Genomic DNA, 19,046 nt, shown 5'->3' with positions numbered 1-19,046 from the left:
GCTGTAGATGTACCTATGGAAAAAAAAAAGGAGAAAAGAAAAAAGGAGACAGAAAGCCATTCTTCCACCTTTTATATCCCAGCTGAGCTTGAAACTGGCAGAATCATTAAGTGTAATGCCAAGTGTCTGGTGTGTGAGCAAATGTGTAATAATTGTATTTTGGATCCAGCAGTGTTTTAGGGCAAACTGCATACAATTTCCAGCAGTTACTCTTGCAAAGTGGTTTCCTTTCTTTGGTTCCATTATCTTCAAGTAATATCTGCATAATAAAATTGCAAACTCAACTCATGCTTTGTACTTACTTAAATTATGTTATGTACTAGGTAACTAAAGCAAACAAAGCTAGTAGAAGATAGTTGTCTGTATAAAATGTAATCCATAAAATGGATTTAGCTGGTACTGGTCTGGTCTTTATCATTCTCCTCAAGGCCCTACACTCTTTGTGGTCATCTTAAGAAGTTGCCCTTGGTGTCAGATTGGTGTTAAAATTGTTCATTTCAAAAGTATGGTCAGGACCAAAATTGTTAAAGCTGGTGAGCTCTGACTTACAGCAAATTTGTTCACCATATTATTCTTTACAAGAGCTTTTTTTTTTTACTGATATGTAAATATTTAGTCTTGGAATGTCTCCTTCACCGTATATGTGTGTGCACACATGCGTATCATGCATATATTTGTGAAAAAATTATAATTGTGTACCTATAATGCAGCATCTCTCCTTTGAGTGCTCTCAGACAAAGGGAGGGATTCCTCATGTAGCAGATGGTACAATTTATGAAATACATAACATTTTACAGAGAGTTCTTCCATGCTGTTTCAGAGTGAAGGGATGAACAGGAAAAAATACTTTTGGAGAAACAGCTTATTTTGGCGATCAAGAAGTGTAGAAGGTTTGAAGCTGGTCACACACTAAGCATGTCTATCAGAACTGTGTCTCTTTGTTCCCTCAAAACAATAGGAAACTCACATTTATGTGTGGAAAGGCTGATGAAGTTGGTACATTTGGGGTGAGGGATAAATCAGTGCTACTGGGAGAAGTGTTTTACTTCACCTTTCCCCATCCGTTTTTAAAATGTTCTTGTAAAGCCACCCAGTGTTGTCCCATGTACCACCCACACTCTTTTTATACCTTTTTCAGGCTAAGTACACATTTCATGCAGTTCTCAAGAGGCCAAGGTTACCTGATTTCCTCTCTTTTGTCTCCTCTCCTGTAGCTGTTGCAGCTCCTGGAGTCTGAGACCACGCAGCTGGAAGCCTTTCTGGAATGGAAGCAACTGGAACCAGTTTACTGGCAGTGGATGGTAACAAATCAAACTGATTTTGAGGGGTGCATTTTTCTTGACTTTAACATAGCTGGCTACTCCCAAAGGCCCTGAAGTCCCACAAAGTTAAATGTTGCAAACCATCTGTTCAACAGCACTTGAGAGAAAGGAAAAAAAAGCCTTGGTAAAGTAAGGAATGTTCTCACAGTTCTGTGATAGATGAGTAATGGGATGATTGACTCTCACAATTAACAGACAGATATCATGTGTATATGTTCAGAAAAGTTTTATAGATTTATAGTTCTGTTTTACCCCTTGCATTGTTATCAGGGGACAGCCTGGGTTTGGGACATCTGGGAGGGTCAGCTTGTCACTGTGGCACCACCTGACCTCCAGTCAGGACCTGAGGAGGTAAACTCCACAGTTCTCTTTCATTCCTATTTTCTTCAGTGGGACTCACCCAGCTAAGTTGAGGAATTGCAGGGCAGAATGGCAGAATTTCATATAGTTAACACAAATGAAAAGGTCTGATCTTCATGTTTTTTAACAGTTTTTAAACATAGCAGTTGCACATTTTTGTAAAATTAAATGGCTTTTCAGAAGGGGGCCTCTAAGCTTTATTGCAGTCTTGAGAACAACTAAATTTGCTGGCAGCTGATATTGAAAACAACTTCATTTTTCCCCAGCCAAATAGTGTGTTGACATTGCTGATTTCCCCTTGAACTGTGTTGAATGATCATAAGAAAATCAATAACCCTTTCTCTGTGCATCTTAGGATTTCTCAAGTGAGTGCAAACGATGCCATCCATCTCACTTCTCTCTACCACTTTTGCCCATTCAGTGTTGCTGAAATAATTCTTTAGCACACCACATTAGCTCTATGAGTTTACAGAATTTTGAGAATCAGTTGAGCTGACTGCTAATTGCCCATGTGCCTTTTTCTACATTAAAAGCAGGGCAAAGGGCAGTGTGAAATTGCCTCACCTGTCTGGAAGAGTACTTTCAATTTCCATTAGTTCTCTAATGGTTTTTGCTTTACATGTTTACCATCTTAGGGTTTTTTGGAAAGCATCAACATTAGCACAGGCCTGGCTCCCAGGGGGAAAATATAACTGCAATTATTTTTGTGTATCCACCAAAACATTTGCCCTTGACGTGTTTAAGAGTGTTAGCCTGATTCTTGGAGTTAAGTTCTAAAGAAATACTTGAAAACTGACCAGCAGCATCTTTTTAAGCTACTCATTGTGTGCTGGATGGTGAATTTGCCTTTTTCTTTTGTTTCTCTGCTGATGGTGGTTGTTCCTGTGTGCAGTGGGGTGTATGGGGATGAGGTGTGCCTGGAAAAGACAGTAGTTTTCTCTTTGTACCAAACTTGTGTTTTGCTTTGCTGATCTGATGGATGGGGTGGTTCTTGCACAGAACATGGCATGAACTGCAGTAATCACAGAATATCCTCAGCTGGAAGGGATCCACTGAGTCCAACTCCTGGCCCTGCACAAGACAGCCCAAAAATCCCACCACGTGCCTGAGAACACTGTCTGAATGTTAATGTTACTTTACAATTCTGTCATTTACATTCTGTCACAAAATAAGGCATAAACAGAAGAACCCCAAACCCCAAAGGCCTTTGCTTTCTCTCTTTGCAGGTTGTTATCCTGTCCATGTCCCTGCCATGTCTGTGTTCTCAGGAGCTGGGCCATGGTGCTGCTTTGTGCCAGTTCCCAGCACCAGTGCTTGCCTAGAAAGGAGCCTCTGCAGGGCGTCCTGTGCCATTCTTAGCTGTCTTATGAAGCCTTTTCTTGCATGAGTCTAAGAATCTCTTGCTCTGAATTAAGCCAGTTTTTAACCTACCTTCTGAGAAAAGAGAGAAAGAGGAGAAAAAAATAAAATTTCCCATCCTCTTTATAACAATCTTTTATATAAGTGAGGGTTGTTAGCATGTCACTGCCTTCCCAGTCCCTGTTTCTAGGCTAAGCTGAAGTTTTGATGTCTTTATGTGTCCTTGTAGGCCATACATTCCAGGTTTTGATCTTTGTTGCTGCACTCATCTGGGACTTCCCCTCCTGTTTGTCTGTGTTTAACTTCAAGTGCCTCCCCTGCATGTCAGCATTACAGTCAGCACTCTTCTCTCCCTGGGACTTGTGGTTATGATTTGTGACACGGTGCTTGACTTGAGCAGTGTGACATTGGTGGCTTTGGCCCTCTGACCTCTCCTCCAGCAGTGCTGCTGCTGTGCTCTAATGATGCACTTGGCTTTTCCTTGCTCGTGTACAGACCACGCTGCTCAACTGCTGAATTTCCTGCCAGTGTTTCTAAATTACCCCTTCAGTTGCTAAAGATAATTTTGGATGCAAATTATGTCCTTAAAAGAGATTATGACCTCTCCTATTGAATGTCTTCTTGATAACAGTATGGAAATAAATATTTGATTTTCTGTGAGTGAGGCCTATGTCCTTTAGTTATGCTGTGCTATTCAGGCTTGAAAAATGTGTGTTTCTGCACAGTCTGTGCACCAGAGTGTATAGATGGGCTCTGAATGTTTTGTTTAAATGCTTTTGGGTTTTTCTGTGGGTTTTTTTTTTCCCCTTGAGTATTTGAAATAGCAGTTGCTACCTTGGAAGGCAATTGCACAGTTAATTATCAAACCAGCTCGATGGTCATGATCAAGCAGAGCTGTCAGCTCCTGGCCAGTCTGGAGCAGGGATCCCTGGGTATTTCTCAGCTTGTGGAGTTTTCCATGGGCACAGGTGACCCTGTGGGTGTTAGAATGGGGGCTGTCCTGAACAGGTGAGCATGTACCTCCCTGCTCATCACTTTGTTACCTACCAAAAGCCCTAGGAGTGCATCCAAGCTCAGAATTTGAGAGGAAGGGCATGTCTAGAGCTGCTGCAGTGCTGATCATCTCCATCTCAGGAGTGTTACTTTATGCTTTAGTGCAGTGCAGAGTAGCTGACTGTGCAGTGCTTTCTAAAATAAGCTAGGTTAGCAACATAAGTTTTCTGTTAACTTGGAAATATGTTATAGTGAACTGAGGGGGTTCTCTCTTAAAATAACTCTGAAATTGTGGAGCAACTGTAGATTGAGATGGCAGCAGTGAATTCCTAGCTAAGAATTACCACAAGGATGGGGGGAACCATTTTAGCTCCTGCTGAAAAGTAACTTTTATTGTTTTTTGTTTAGGAAACTGTGTTGGATGACATGGTTGAGGAGGGAAATATGTGTGAGTCCCGGGATGCTGATGTGGAGAAAAGAAGGCTGCCAGAGGTGACCTCCTGCTGCCCCTGGGCTGCCAGGCTGGCTGGGCAAATGGACAGGTTATCCAGGGACCTGCTGGCTCTGCAGGAGCAGCTGCATCAGCTCGTGGCTCAGAGAAAGGCTGCCTGGTGGGAGAAGGTAAGGGCTGGGGTGCTGTTTATCACCACTGCAGATGGTTCAATCCTGCACTTTTCAGCTCTCTGTCCATGGCCTGTCTAGGGCAGGGCCCTGTGGCTGCCCTGTGCCACCCTTGCTGCAGTCACGGTGCCAGGGCTGCAGCTCCCTGGGGCTTTGTGTCCACAGCCTGCCCAGTGCTCCTACAAACACAAAGAGAGATCAAACAAAACCAGTGTTCTCCTGGAAGGGCAGGCTTCAAAGCACAGGCACTGCAGAGGAGAGAAGAGAAAGAAAAGAGAAAGAGGAGGAGTCATGGCAGCCCCCAGAGGGGATGGATGCAGCAGGCTGAAAGCAGTGGTGATGGTCACAGTGAGAAAATGAAGTATATACAGGGAAAGAGGCCAGAGCTTGTCATCTTTCATTGAATTAGGAGTCTTTGAAATGTCTGATGGGGAAGGAAGAAGAGGAATTTGAAACCTGTGAAGTGAGGGAAGAGACTGAGCCCAAGATTTGATGGCAGAACAGCCTGGCTGTGGGAGGCTGGCTGTGGAGGAAAGCAGGTGATATGAAGGAAGGGTGCCTGGTATTTGCTGTACAAGGATGGGGAGACACTGGGAAGCACCCAGAGCACTGGTGGGGCATAAATAAAGGAGGTTTAGGTAATGTAGATGTGGAAGGTGAATCTGAGTACCAACATCCTGGCACAAGGAGAACAATGAAGATGCAGGCATAAAAAACTAGTGATTCTTTCCAGGCAGCAAGGGGAGAGAAGGCTGCCAGAGAATCCACAATACCTGTGGGTGGAGAAAAAGTAAAAGAAACTGTTGAGATGACAGAGCAGTAATAAAATTGCTGTATCACCACTTTGTGTCTGTCTTAACTCAGGAGAGGGTTTTTTTAGCCCAGAGTATTTGATTTTTTTTTCTTTTCAGGACAGAGGGGAGTGTGTGGTTTTAGATTGGGGTGTTGATAGACAGGATTGCAGATCAGCTGACACAATGGAAAATGGCAGGTTGTCAGATCAAAAAGTATCTGCCCAAGAGTTCAAAAGATGGCTGGAGTGGGAAAAGTGTGTGCAGAGCTAATTGCTCTCTTCCACCTTAAGCATAAGGAGCTAATTAGGATCAGTGGGACAGGGAGGGCACCAGGAGCTGCTGCTTCACACAGAGTACAAAACTTCTTCCCACAGGGCACTGTGGGTATAAGCATTGTACATGGGTTTGAAATCTGCTGTACACGTTCTTGGGAGTTGAAATCCATCAAAGACTATAAAATATGCAGATACAAATTGCAACCTTATGAGTTAGTGGGAGAACAAATCATCGCAGGCTGGGGGAATATCCTGAGGAAGCATATCCATGTATTTACATTTGTCTCAGAGCCTTCTCTGGGCACTTGCTGTCACTCACTGTCACTGATGGGGTACTGGACTAGGCAGATCTCTAGAATCATCACATTTGCTTGTTCCTGGGCAAAATGGACGTGACTGTTGTGGGACCACTCAGACCTCAAATTCTAAAAATAAAATTTTCAGTGCATGATTTCTAAAGCAAGATATGCTCTGACTTCTCTTATATGTGACAATATATATGATGTTAGGTGTTACATAATATCACACTGATTTTTGTTTTTTTAATAATTAAATTCAGGGTTTAAGTCCAGAAAGATTTAACTGATGATTTCTTCTTTGAAATAGGTGCACTGATTGGATTTGAATAATGGTTGGTCTCGTTCCAGTGTTTCTGAGATTCTCTGGATGTCATATGAGTTTGTGACTGTGATAAATGGAGTGCATCTTAAGTGTGTTGTTAAAAGGCTGGTTTACCACAAATGCCTTCTCTTCTGCATATGCCCTGAAACAGAATTGTTTTGTAATGCTACATGACAGCATTTTTTGGAATGCTTGGGGTCAGATGACGCTCCATCAATCCTCTTTATATCAAGCCTTGCTTTGCATAGTGCTGCTGCTTTTGTGATGCTTTCTTTCTGTGGTCTGTCCTTTTTTCCCACAGCCAGGATGCTTGCTGAATGCAGGCTCCTCTATCAAGTGCATGTTTCTGACCCTTTCTTTTCCCTGGAGAAACAAGCTTATCAAATCTTTCCTTCTATATTATTTTTTAATCAAACAAAGAGAAGGCACAGCGGTAGCTGAAGACATTATCACTCACTTTGTATCTTGCAGTACTGAGACATCTAGAAATTATCTTGGCTCCTACAGGCATGCCCAGCTGAGGGCCAGCACAGTTTATTACAGCTCTTGTGTCCACTACCTTGTATTTGACAAAGAACCTGATAATCCACAGTGTTGTTGCCAGTAGGCCTGATGTCTGTGCCAGGGCACTGGGTAGGAACTGTTCTGAGCAGCAGAATTGAGTGCTGAAATGTGATGGGCAAGGGGAGAGACAGCACAGTTCCTGAGGGAGGAATGGTGGCTGGGATCTGCTGAGTTCCTGAGGGAGGAATGATGGCTGGGATCTGCTGAGTTCCTGATGGGGGAATGATGGCTGGGATCTGCTGAGTTCCTGAGGGAGGAATGGTGGCTGGGATCTGCTGAGTTCCTGCAGAGGGGAATGATGGCTGGGATCTGCTGAGTTCCTGCAGAGGGGAATGATGGCTGGGATCTGCTGAGTTCCTGAGGGAGGAATGATGGCTGGGATCTGCTGAGTTCCTGCAGAGGGGAATGATGGCTGGGATCTGCTGAGTTCCTGCAGAGGGGAATGATGGCTGGGATCTGCTGAGTTCCTGAGGGGAGGAATGATGGCTGGGATCTGCTGAGTTCCTGAGGGAGGAATGGTGGCTGGGATCTGCTGAGTTCCTGCAGAGGGGAATGATGGCTGGGATCTGCTGAGTTCCTGCAGAGGGGAATGATGGCTGGGATCTGCTGAGTTCCTGCAGAGGGGAATGATGGCTGGGATCTGCTGAGTTCCTGAGGGAGGAATGATGGCTGGGATCTGCTGAGTTCCTGCAGAGGGGAATGATGGCTGGGATCTGCTGAGTTCCTGAGGGAGGAATGATGGCTGGGATCTGCTGAGTTCCTGCAGAGGGGAATGATGGCTGGGATCTGCTGAGTTCCTGCAGAGGGGAATGATGGCTGGGATCTGCTGAGTTCCTGAGGGAGGAATGATGGCTGGGATCTGCTGAGTTCCTGAGGGAGGAATGATGGCTGGGATCTGCTGAGTTCCTGAGGGGAGGAATGATGGCTGGGATCTGCTGAGTTCCTGAGGGAGGAATGATGGCTGGGATCTGCTGAGTTCCTGCAGAGGGGAATGATGGCTGGGATCTGCTGAGTTCCTGAGGGAGGAATGATGGCTGGGATCTGCTGAGTTCCTGAGGGAGGAATGATGGCTGGGATCTGCTGAGTTCCTGAGGGAGGAATGATGGCTGGGATCTGCTGAGTTCCTGCAGAGAGGAATGATGGCTGGGATCTGCTGAGTTCCTGAGGGAGGAATGATGGCTGGGATCTGCTGAGTTCCTGCAGAGGGGAATGATGGCTGGGATCTGCTGAGTTCCTGAGGGAGGAATGATGGCTGGGATCTGCTGAGTTCCTGCAGAGGGGAATGATGGCTGGGATCTGCTGAGTTCCTGAGGGAGGAATGATGGCTGGGATCTGCTGAGTTCCTGCAGAGGGGAATGATGGCTGGGATCTGCTGGAGCTCTCTGCAGGGACCGGTGAGCATGTGGGCAGGGGTGGCTGTGTTGGTGCCATTTGCAAATGGCATTTGATGCTGACCCTGTGTCCTGGGTTGACTACATGATGCTTTTATCCCTAATCATCTGTTCTGCTTATGCTGAATAATAATTTTTGCACCTTTAAGAGTTGTTCCAAAGAGTGAAGAAGCAGCAGTTTGTTTTCAGACACTGCACTCACTCCTCTGCATTTCTGCTCCTGGACTCTGGTGTCTGTGGATGGACAGACAGCAGGACAGAGCTGTCCTTTTACTTTAGTTAGTTTAGCTAGCTGAGGCAAAGAAGTTCCCTGTGGACTGTGGGGCTGAATCCCTAGAAGCAACAGCAAAGGATTATTGAGGGTCCTTGTGCCGAGTAGGGAAGTGGTAAAACATCAGAAAAAGTGCATGGAGGTAAATCCAGGCTAACACATCTGAAGGAAGCATTGTAATTTTACACGTGTTTCTTTGGATTGTCGCGGCACGTGAGCGAGCTCTGTGGAAAGGTCAGTGGTCAGAAATGCTAAACTGGTTGCTAAAACTGTTAGGGAAGCAGAAAAAAAGCAAAACTTAAAACATTCCCATCTCTTTCTGGAATGTGATGTGTGGTGGTCCCATTCATAAATTAAAATAAAAGGTGTTTGAGCTGGAAAGGAGCAGGGAGGGGATGCAGTGATGACCCAAGATGTGAAAGGGTTCCTCTGAGGAAACTTACTGGGCTCCTTGCATAAGAAGAGGAGAGAATGCAGAGTGCATCCCGATGGAGCAGGAGGAAGCATTTTTCATGTTCTTCTGATGCTCCTTGGTTTTCATGTGGGTGAACCTAGAGGAAATTACTCCTCCTGCTCTAAGACTGTGTTTGGGCTTGTAAACCTGTTGAAGTGTCTTTCGTTTAGGAAAGCCTGCAGCTGATTAATCTATTTATTTTGGACTGTGCAGAGGTATTTCAGATGGGTTAAAGTCATTGCTGTGCCATGATGCCTGGTTTGCACCACTGAATGTAATTTATGATTCAGGATGTGGTTTCAGGGGGAATAAATCTATTTGTTGGAAGTTTGATCGCTTGCACACTGTGATTCTGGTAGTTAAAACTATCAATCTTAAGTCTCTTAAAATTAAGAAAATTACTTTGCTTCTTTTATTTATAATAAAATTCTTCATTTTCTTGTTTTATTTTGTTTGTTTCTGCCTACCCTCAGCTGTTTCTTTGGTTATGTGCTTGGAATGACTCTGAAATGGTTTAACCTTTCAGGGACATTCACTAGAAGACATTTGAATGCTGCCATGGGATTTGGGTGATTTGTGAAACCCTGATTAATAGGACATTTTAACTGATACCCATCTCTAGGCATCAGTGTTGAGTGCCTTGGAGGAGAAAAGGCATATGACAGAGGTGTGATCTGAATATGGGGCTTTCTTTCTGTTAGCTTTGCTCTTTTCTGTGCAGTACTGGGCAAATAATAATTTCTTTGGTGACATTTTGGGGATCTGGAAGTGAACAAAAAGGGGAGGGAAATGGTTAAGCTTTAAGAACATTTCTTCTCTCAGAAACAAACTTAACTCTAAGAGATGAAATCTCCTAATCCCAGAAGAGAACTTGTTTGTTTGCTTTTTCCTTTCTGAATATTCTGTTACCTGCTCCTCTATTAGAGGGGAGGATTGGATTTCAGTCTGTGTTAAAACATTTGGCATCCACAAGCTGAAATGCAGAGTGGTTGACTCCAAGTGGTAATTCTTTCAGTTTTTGTCACATAAATGCTGGTACCATTCCCAGCTTTTTCTGAGACTTGGGATATTGTATGCTGGGAGCCTCTGTGTTCTCCTGCATTTAAAAGCAAGGCAGACTCCTTTGGGATGGTGGGATGGAGCTTGCTCATGCATACATCTCTGAGGCACAGAGCAGGAGGGCTTGGAGCCATTAATCTGAGCTAGAACAGGCTCTTTCCCCAGCAGAATTCCACCCAGAAGTTCTGGTGGCTGGGCTTGCTTGGCTGGTGGTGTGTCTGAGCAGCCAGGTGAGACTGCAGTCCCTGACCTGGACCAGACCTCCATAATCACAGTGGGAGGCCACTGGAACCTACATTTTATCTCTGTATTTTTGTCCTGATCCATCTTCTCCCCTCCATTCAGTAATCTCCAGCCTTCCCAAACCCTAGCAGCTGTGTCCTGGGTAGGGATGGGAGGATGCAGGGCTGCCCTTTGAATTCTCAGTGGGCTGGGGAGGGGCTGGACAGGGCTAGGGATGTTTTGTTTTCTCTTCCTGGGGACAGGGTGGGATGCAGGGGTGGCAGGAGTGGCCTGGGGCACCCAGTCAGGTGAAACACAGAGGCACTTTCAGTCCATCCCAGGAGTTCTGTGGTTCACATAAACGTTTTGCCATTGCCAGCTCATCGCAGCACAGAAACCTTGTAGAGTCTGCGAAGGAGAGACCTTTCTTCTAAGGTTCTTACATTTATAAAAGACTAAATGGTTTTTGATTCATTTTGATTTAAGTCTTCAATATTTAGAGTAGGGAAGCAGCTCCAGGAGCTGATGCTGGAACATCATCCTACTTTTCTTTGTGGCTGGGGTTTTTTTGTTTCTCTTACCAAGATTGAGTTGAATTTTATCAACTCAGAAAAATGCACTTCCAAAGTTTTTCTTTAAGCCTCATAATGATTGGAGAGGGGGGTGAGGAGCTGTGGGTCCCTAGTAGCCACTGCTAGGAGAAGATAAATCTTGTTGCTGTTTGCAGCATGGGAATGGTGAGGGGCACCTGGGCTGGCTCCCTGGCCTGAGTTCCTTCCTGCACTGCTGCAGGGCTGGGTTGTGTTTCCCCTGCCTTAAACCAGGGATTTGTGGCAAAGCTGCAGCTGAGCTCTCACTGAAGAACTCTCTGAGGCTTGTCAAAATCACCTTTTTTTGGTGTGGAGGTTTTTTCTGTTATTTTTCTGTGAGCAGGCTGTTCCCATTTCATCTTTACTGTTGCTGCTGTTGATTCTGGTTCCCTGGGTTTTTTGCTAATATGAAGATGTTAGTGTGGTGAGCAGTTAATTATCCATGCTGTCTGGGGTGCAGGAAGTGGAGGAGTGCTGGGGAACGGCTCAGTGCTGGTGGATTTCCTCAGTCAGCACATTCCCTTTCCTGCTCCCAGAACGTTTCTGTGCTCCACTTTGTATTTGCAAAGCTCCATCTGGAGCCCTGAGCAGCTGTCAGTGGAGCTCCTCATGCGAGAAGGAATTGAAGAAGTAGCAAGACCACAAGAGCAGCTTTTGGAAGGGCATGGTTGGCTGGGCCCAGATGCCTGGGCAGGGGGGAACCCACAGAGATCAACCCAAACATCCATCAAAGGCAGCAGTGGGGGCACAGACAGGGGGAGGGCAGCGAGGGACGAGTCTGCTGGCTCTTATGTGCAGCTCTTAGTTAAATGTAGGATTAAATCTGCTGCTGGTGGAATTGCTGTGGCTCTAGCAGATTTAGCCATTAGAAAACATGAAGCTGCTGTAAACAGTAGGAAGTAAATACTGATCTTTACATTTGCTCTTTGCTCTTGGATTTCCTTGCATTGGCTTGTTCCTCACTCATCAATATTCCTGGCAGGAGATCTGAGGCTGCTTGTCTGTGCTAGGTGCCTGCAGAGATCCAGGTGGAAGGCAGAGTGCTCTCTCTCCTGATGGAAGGAGAAAGGGAATCATACCTGTGCACTGGTTCTCCTTTGACAGCAGGATCTAAAATCTGCTTTAGACCTGAAGTCCCAATTGGCCTGGTTTAGGGCTGGGGTGCATGTGAAAAGTTACTGTACAGAAGCAGAGCTGGAAGATTGTTTGAAGGACTCTTGTTTGCCAGGCTTGAATAGTCAACCTTGAGCTTGCAGCATACCAAGGGTTGGAAAGAGAAGTGTTTATTCTTCGTTTGCAGATGCAACTTTTTGTGCAGATTGCTGAGAGAGTGAAGAGCTCTGAGTGTGAGCCTCAGAAGCACTCTGTGTACCAGTGGCTAAATCAGCAAACTGATTTCAAACACACATAAAAACCATAACTGGAAATAAATTACCTAGCCTGACATTTTTCATGGGGCTTATGTAGGCTAAAAGACTGCAGCTCCTTGGGGAGGAGGGGATCATGAAAAACTCGAGTGCTGTCTCCTGGTCTGTGTGCAGAACTCTGGGGTTTGAAGGAAGCTAAGTGGGTGAAAGTTTTTCTTGCTTCCCAAAAGCTTTCCCTTCCTTGCCAAAATGCAGAATGTTTGCTCAGGTGACAGGATCAGATAAAGTATAATAAATAACCAGGGTTAATATTTTACTTACATTATTTATGAAGATGTTGGCTACTGACCAAGGCAATGAAACATGTAATAAATGCAGCTGGAGAATTATACTCCAGTAAATTTCAGATGAGCTTTATTTAATGATACAGTGTAAAAAACCCCATTGCAATGAGAGAAGCCACTGTTTTGTAGCCACTGTAAATGTTTTAGTGCATTTTTAAGAAATAAGTATAGCACTTAGGCTCTCACAGCTAAAGCACACAATAAAACAAGGATGAAGACTTGGAATGTCTGCAGGGCTCAGATGCACAAGATATGGAAGCACAGCTCCCAGCACTGCTGTTTTTTGAAAAGCTTCAATGCTGATGGGTGGGATTTGAGGCACCAGAAACCACAGAGTTACTGGATTTTGTCTTGTACAAAAGAGCCACAAGAGCACACAAGGGCAGCACTTGGGGGTCACAGCTAATTCTGGCTGGCAGAGGCTGGGTTAAACCCCAGGCAGGGGCTCATTGTAAGCAGCTCCACCTGGAGCTCTGTCAGGGTGTTTCACTGCCCCTTTAGGGTGGGTTTGGGGACAGGGACGTGCAGGAGGCCCCAGGCTGCCTGTGCAGCTCCAGGCAGGCTGTGGGGATGGGCTCCCCTCTGCCAGCAGCAGCTGGGGTCGCCGAGTGCCTCGCAGCACTGCTGGGGTTGGTTTTGGGGTTTTGTTTTTGGTGAGTTCACAGAGGTGCTTTTAGAAGGATTCTTTGCATCCAGGCATTCAAAGCTTAACTCTTGTTTCCTTTTTCTTGAAACCTTGGCCTTGTTCTCTCAGTTGCCTGCCTGAAATCAAGGGTACTTGATCATAAGAGAAGAAAGTATCCACCTTGTTTGTCCCTTGTGCTTGGGGAAGAGCTGACATAAAAGTACATCTGTAATTTAGTGTTGTCACATATCTTCTCTCCAGCCAGAAATGCATCTAAATAAAGCCTTAGTACTCTTCTGAGCTCCAAGCTCACCATTTCCCTGCAATTTAGCGGCTCTCTCAGCCCTGAGAGCTGTTTGATTGTCTCCCTTTGCAGGCTGGCTGTAGGACCTGGCCTTTGGCTGCTGTAGGAGTCCCAGGGGCCATCCAGGCAGCCTCACACCCACCTGCAGCTGCTGCTCACCCTCAGACTGGGAGGTAACAGACCCTGTGGATGCATTGTGAGAGCAGTGGCTGTAGAAAATACGCACTGAACCTCTGGAAGTGTTTTCTGTAGAAAATCTCCACCTGGGAGTTGAAGTTCCTTTTCCTCGTGCCATGGCTGTGGGTAGGCTGTGTTGCTGGAATGACCTTTACTGCTCTGGATCCCAAAAGCTGGGATAGGAGCTGCAGGGCTGGCTGCTGGGGGAGGTTCTGCAGTGCCCCTGGAAGGGACAAGGGAATATTTTCTAACTGGGAACAAAACCAGTTTGGGGGTGAACAAATTCCCTATAAGTCACGGTGGTTTTTTTGGGCTTTGTTTTTGTTTGTAATTCTTGGGTAAGAAAAACCCTTTTCTGAAAATTTGTATGACTAGGTGGTAATACCTTCCTCTCATCTGGGTATTTTAGGAGTGCTTTGTAGGAGCATTGCTTTTGTTGGCTGTCCTTACAAGGACCCCATTGCTTGGATTTCAAGTTTCACATCCTGTTCTCTCGAAGCAGGATGATTCAGACAAGTGCAGGGCACAAGCAGCACTCTTTCTGAAGTGGCTACTTCCATGCTGTGCAGTGATAAAAGTGTTCTGAAAGCAAAGTGGGACCCTCCAAGCCTCTGCAGGCCACTTGGATCTGAGATGATCTATCATCAGTGTGTGTCTCTGCTGCCCAAGATAAAAGTTTGGTAGAACAAATTGAAAAGTAAGTGAGCAATTTATTATCCAAAGCAATCCTTGTCTGTTGCCTTCCTTTGTAATTTGTAGTTGTCAGGGTCTTTTTCAGAGTAGCACAGCAGCCTTTTTGCATGTGTCTAAATTACTTACACTGACATATTCTGGTTTTCATATCCTATATTTTCAGTATGTGCCTATTCCTACTTTAATTTCTGTGATCTTCTAATGGAATTCAAAGTTGGGAAAGTCTAGAGATAAAACTGTAGTTAAGAAGAAATGCATTTTGAAAGGCTGGAATGGTAGAATGGAACTTTTTAAATTACTGTAAAATGCTCGAGATTTCTAATTTGGAGAAGAAAATAGTTTTTTTTTGGTTTTGTTTATTTTTCTCTTATTTCCTGTGGTGTGCATTCAGAATTGTGTGGGACGTGGGACTTTCACAAGCCTGGACTGTGTCTCCTGGCAGTGGCTGGTGAGGAGTGTGCAGGTTTGCTGATGCTGCTTGGGGCTGTCCCAGTTCTCAGGGCAGAGGCTGTCCCAGTGACAGGCATGCCCAGCTTGGGGAGCAGCTGAGGGGCTTTAGGTGAGCTCCTGCCTCCAGAGCACAGGGGTTCTGCTCAGCTTGCACGCTCTTGCTGAAGTTTTGTGTCTGCTCTCTTTGTGCTGGCATCCTCTTCAGGTGAGCAGAGGTGGCACAGAAATTTCTTTGAAGACCATTTGTTATTTTAAGACCTGTCCTTGTCTGGATCTGCAGAGCTGCTGCAGTAATATAATTACATTTTTGACTCCTGTTTGGTTTTTTCCTTTGTTTTCAGTTGCTCTCCTCAAAAGTTAACCACTGGGAAGCAAAGTACATATGCCAAAAAATCAGAAACTGAGAGTACAGAAAATATTATGGAATAGAATCATGGAATTACAGAATCATTTAGATTGGAAAAAACTGCCAAGATCATGGAGTCAAAGCCAGCACTGACAAATCCAACGCTAAACTATGTCACTTAGTGCCACATCTACATGTCTTTTTAAATTCCTTGGGGATGGTGTCTCAGCCATTTCCCTGGGCAGCCTGTTCCAGCATTTGCCAACCTTTTTAGTGAAGAAATTTTTCCTGATACCCAACCTAGACCTCCCCTGGCACAGCTTGAGGCCATTTTCTTTTGTCTATTGCTTCTTCCCTGGGAGAAGAGGCTGCTCCCCACCTGGCACCACCTCCTTTTGGGGAGTTTGGAGAGTGAGGAGGTCTCCCCTGAGGCAGGACACCTTTCTGTGGCTCTGTGGGAGAGGGGTGGGTGTATGGGGCTCTCAGCTTGGCTGAGTCTGGGCTGTTTGCCTCAGCTCTGGCCCCAGGGATCCGTCCCAGGGCTCTCTGCAGATCCAGAGCAGGGGAGAGCTGGGGCAGCTCTGCCACAGGGGCTCACAGAGCTCTCACAGAGCTCTCACAGAGCTCAGCTGCTCCCTGAGGATTCATCTCCCCTGAGCTCTGCCTGTGCTGCAGCTCTTTGCAGGCTGAGCACACTGGCAGGGCTTTTATCAGCTGTGTGCCTTGTGTTGATATTTGGGGGGGCATTCTGGTAAAGACCCTGAAAAATATTAATGTTGTTGTCTTTCCTTAATCCTGGATCCTTTACCTTAAGCTAAATTAACTTTTCTTACTCCAGTTTAGAGAACTTGAGTCTTAAGTACAGAGCCATTGGTTTATCTTAAAGAAAAACCAAAGTGAAAAGCTCCCAAAACAAGCCAAGCAAATCCCAAGAAAAATCTGTTACCCATCCTGACAAGATCAGGTCACTCCTTGTTATGAAATTATCTGAGTCAAATGGTTTAATTAGCATCTGGCTTCCCATTGCTGGGCTTCCTCACCACCTTGCCTTTGGAGAGAACAGTGTGGATCTGAAGGCTTTGGAAGTGCTCTGCAGTATGTGATGTTTAATTGAAGCAGGGAGCAGCATTTTCCTCAGATGCAGCTAAGGGTGTTCTGGGTATTAAAATGTATTTTTAGTTATCAGATCTGTTCCTAGGTAAGATAGGTAACCAGCTTCTCCCTGGTATTCCCATGTTTGGAATGACAATAGGTGCACCAGGAGCCAGCATTCTGATGGTGAATGTCTTGCTTCAAAATGCATAAGATTGGAGATGCATACATTCCAGATTCCTCCCTAATTGCGGGAAATTGCAGATCCCAGCAAAATTTGGAATGCAGCTGCTTGTATAATTACATCTTCTGTCAGTTGCTATAGCTCAGCTTTACAGCCCTTCTAAAATATCTTCATAGTTTATGGGACAAATAATGCCCCTGTTAATGTTACTTTGGGATCACCCCTTTCATTTATTCACCACCAGTTCCAAAGGACTGAGATTTTTCCTCATGCTGAACTAATAACAATGTTAAAAATTAGTGATTATATTAAGGTGAGGTTTTGCTTTAGCTGCTGTAATTATTAAGCCAAAAGACATCATTTCAGTTTCTTCCTGTTGCTGGGGTTGGGTTTAGAATGAAGTACCAATTCCAGCACCTCAGGTCAGTTTGATTTTGGTTACATGCAAACCTTTCCATTTTATGGCCTTTGGAAATAGAGGGTAATGGGTCATGGAAAAGTTGTTAGGTTATTGGCAGCTAAGTGTTGCTATCTGCCACTGGTCACTGAAGGACAGATAAGATAGAGATCACAATTCAGAGTTTAATGAAATATGCTGGCACTACTTACACCACCATCACAGCTGGGAAATGTCTGAAAGGTTGGAAAGGATTAATGGAAGGGCAGTAAATGAATGAATTTGGTCTGGCTTCTTGAGAAGTGAGAAAAGTGTAATTCAACCAAGGCAAAGTTCATAGCTGGACCGTGTTCTGCAAATCCCTGGGCAGAAGTGGAATTTTGAGGGTGTTAGACTTTGGATGGAAGATGGTATGAGCAGAGCCAGTGGCTGAGGTGGAGCTTGCTGGAAAGGGGTGTGTTTTGAACCATAACTGCATTTCACTGCTGGGGTGGTGCAGTGATAGGGCAGTATTTTAATCTGCTGGAGTCTGTGTTTAGAAACCCAAAGCTATACGTTTCTAGTTTGCCAAAATGTAGCAGAACATTGCAGAAATTACCAGGTGAGAGACTGGAGCCTGTGCTTTGTGATAGATTAGACTATTCAAACACTTTATTATGACTTTAATCCTCCAGTGCATGAAAACTGGCATTAAATGGGCTATTTAAAGTCTCTTTGTGTACAATCAATGCTCTCACGAGAAGAAAGAAACCTCATTTAGGCAGGACAGTGTGGGAAGTCTTCAGCTATTAAAATAGAAAGCGATGGTTTCTAGCTTTTTAAACTGGTTAGTCTTGAATGTGTAGAAATTGCAGCTGAAAATTAAAACCCTTGAAAGCTGACAGCAGAGAAGCTTGATTCAATGAGACAAGGTTTATAGAGCTGCAGTACTAACTCTGTAACTTCCTTACAGGCTTGGAATTACATTTGGGCAAGTTCCTATAAGACATGAATGTGAAATTAGGGTAAGGTGTTTTTTATAGTAGAACACCTGCTTACTCAGTGTTGTGGTGTTTCCAGAACAGCTGATTTCAGATATTGCTTTTGCTTTCACTTGTGGACTTTTGTATACAAGCAGCAAATGCCTTTAGATTATTTTCTGAAAGTTGGGGGCCTGATTTTCCTTCTCAGCAAAAGTCTGAACTTCATGGGCTCTGCAGGGTGCTGTCCCCCCTGCTCCATTACTTTTCCCAGCAGTAGGAGCTGCAGGATTTGATTTTCCATCAATTATGCATTCACAGCATCCCTTGGAATGGTGCCTTTCTCTGCTCCTCTGAGCCTGAATGGGTCACTGTGTGCAGCTAAGGAAGGAAAGCATTTGTCATACCCTCAACCATCATTGTCGAAAAAAAAACAAACCAAACATTTTTGTTAAAAGAAACTGGTGCCCCCACCAAATTATTTTTTAGTGGTAAAGAAGGCTAAAGCCCTCACCCTATTTATGTGGGAAAAAAGCTTTGTTTTTATGGCTTTGGGGTCACACAGGCCTCCTGGGTTATTGATTTTTGTTCTGTACATAGAGAAGCAGTGCTGGCATGTTCAGTTCCTGCTATCTCTGATGACATTTGAGACAAACTGTGCTTGGGCATCCCCTTTGGGTGCTGCCTTCATGGCCACTCTGTGTGCAGCAAGGTACAGAATGCATGTTGGACGGTGAGGAAATCCTTGGACAGGAGCACAAAGGGCTTGTGGGTGGGAGTTGTGGCGTCCCTCTGGCTCTTTTGGTTACATTCTGCTTTCTGTTCATATCTACTGGTATTTCTCCTGGACTTAGAGGGGACTCTGCTCTTCCCCCGACTGTGTTATTGATACTTCAGCTTATTGTTTCCTTTTGCTCATTTCTTTTGTACTTGGCGCTGTTTTTTAAGTGCTTGCAAGGAAGACTTTCTTAAAGGTAGTCTGCAAATCCTTGTTTATCCCTTTTTCTGTATCCTGTTTTCTGTATCCCAGATAGACTGTCAGCTGGGATTGCAGCTCTGCAAGGCATTTCTTGGGAGGTGGTAGGGAAAAACCACTAAACTGTAGGGCAGCCCAAGGTATAAATAATAATCCTTTATGAGGTGTTTGTACTGATTAAAGACAAGTGCCTGTGAGGCTCAGCCCCTGGGCTGATTTGGGTTCCACTCTGGAAA

The 19,046-nt window shown here is 44.9% G+C and overlaps 2 protein-coding genes across 2 annotated transcripts in view; one reads left to right on the top strand and one right to left on the bottom strand.

Moving 5' to 3' along the window:
• Positions 1–19,046, bottom strand: part of SEC22B (SEC22 homolog B, vesicle trafficking protein) — a 293,305-nt gene that overhangs the window by 253,519 nt on the left and 20,740 nt on the right. The window lies entirely within an intron of this gene.
• Positions 1–19,046, top strand: part of TEDC1 (tubulin epsilon and delta complex 1) — a 71,763-nt gene that overhangs the window by 45,202 nt on the left and 7,515 nt on the right. The window contains exons 6-7 of the mRNA XM_054285940.1: positions 1,215–1,301; positions 4,443–4,655. Coding sequence (XP_054141915.1) covers positions 1,215–1,301; positions 4,443–4,655 — 300 coding nt within the window. The remainder of the gene's footprint in view (positions 1–1,214; positions 1,302–4,442; positions 4,656–19,046) is intronic.

Source organism: Melozone crissalis, unplaced genomic scaffold (assembly GCF_028551555.1).
Source record: "Melozone crissalis strain CALT ecotype California unplaced genomic scaffold, PUWL_Pcris_2 ptg000045l_1, whole genome shotgun sequence".
In the NCBI taxonomy this organism is placed as follows: domain Eukaryota; kingdom Metazoa; phylum Chordata; class Aves; order Passeriformes; family Passerellidae; genus Melozone; species Melozone crissalis.
The sequence above is the reverse complement of the archived record's forward strand: the minus strand, read 5'-3'. Positions and strand labels throughout refer to the sequence as shown.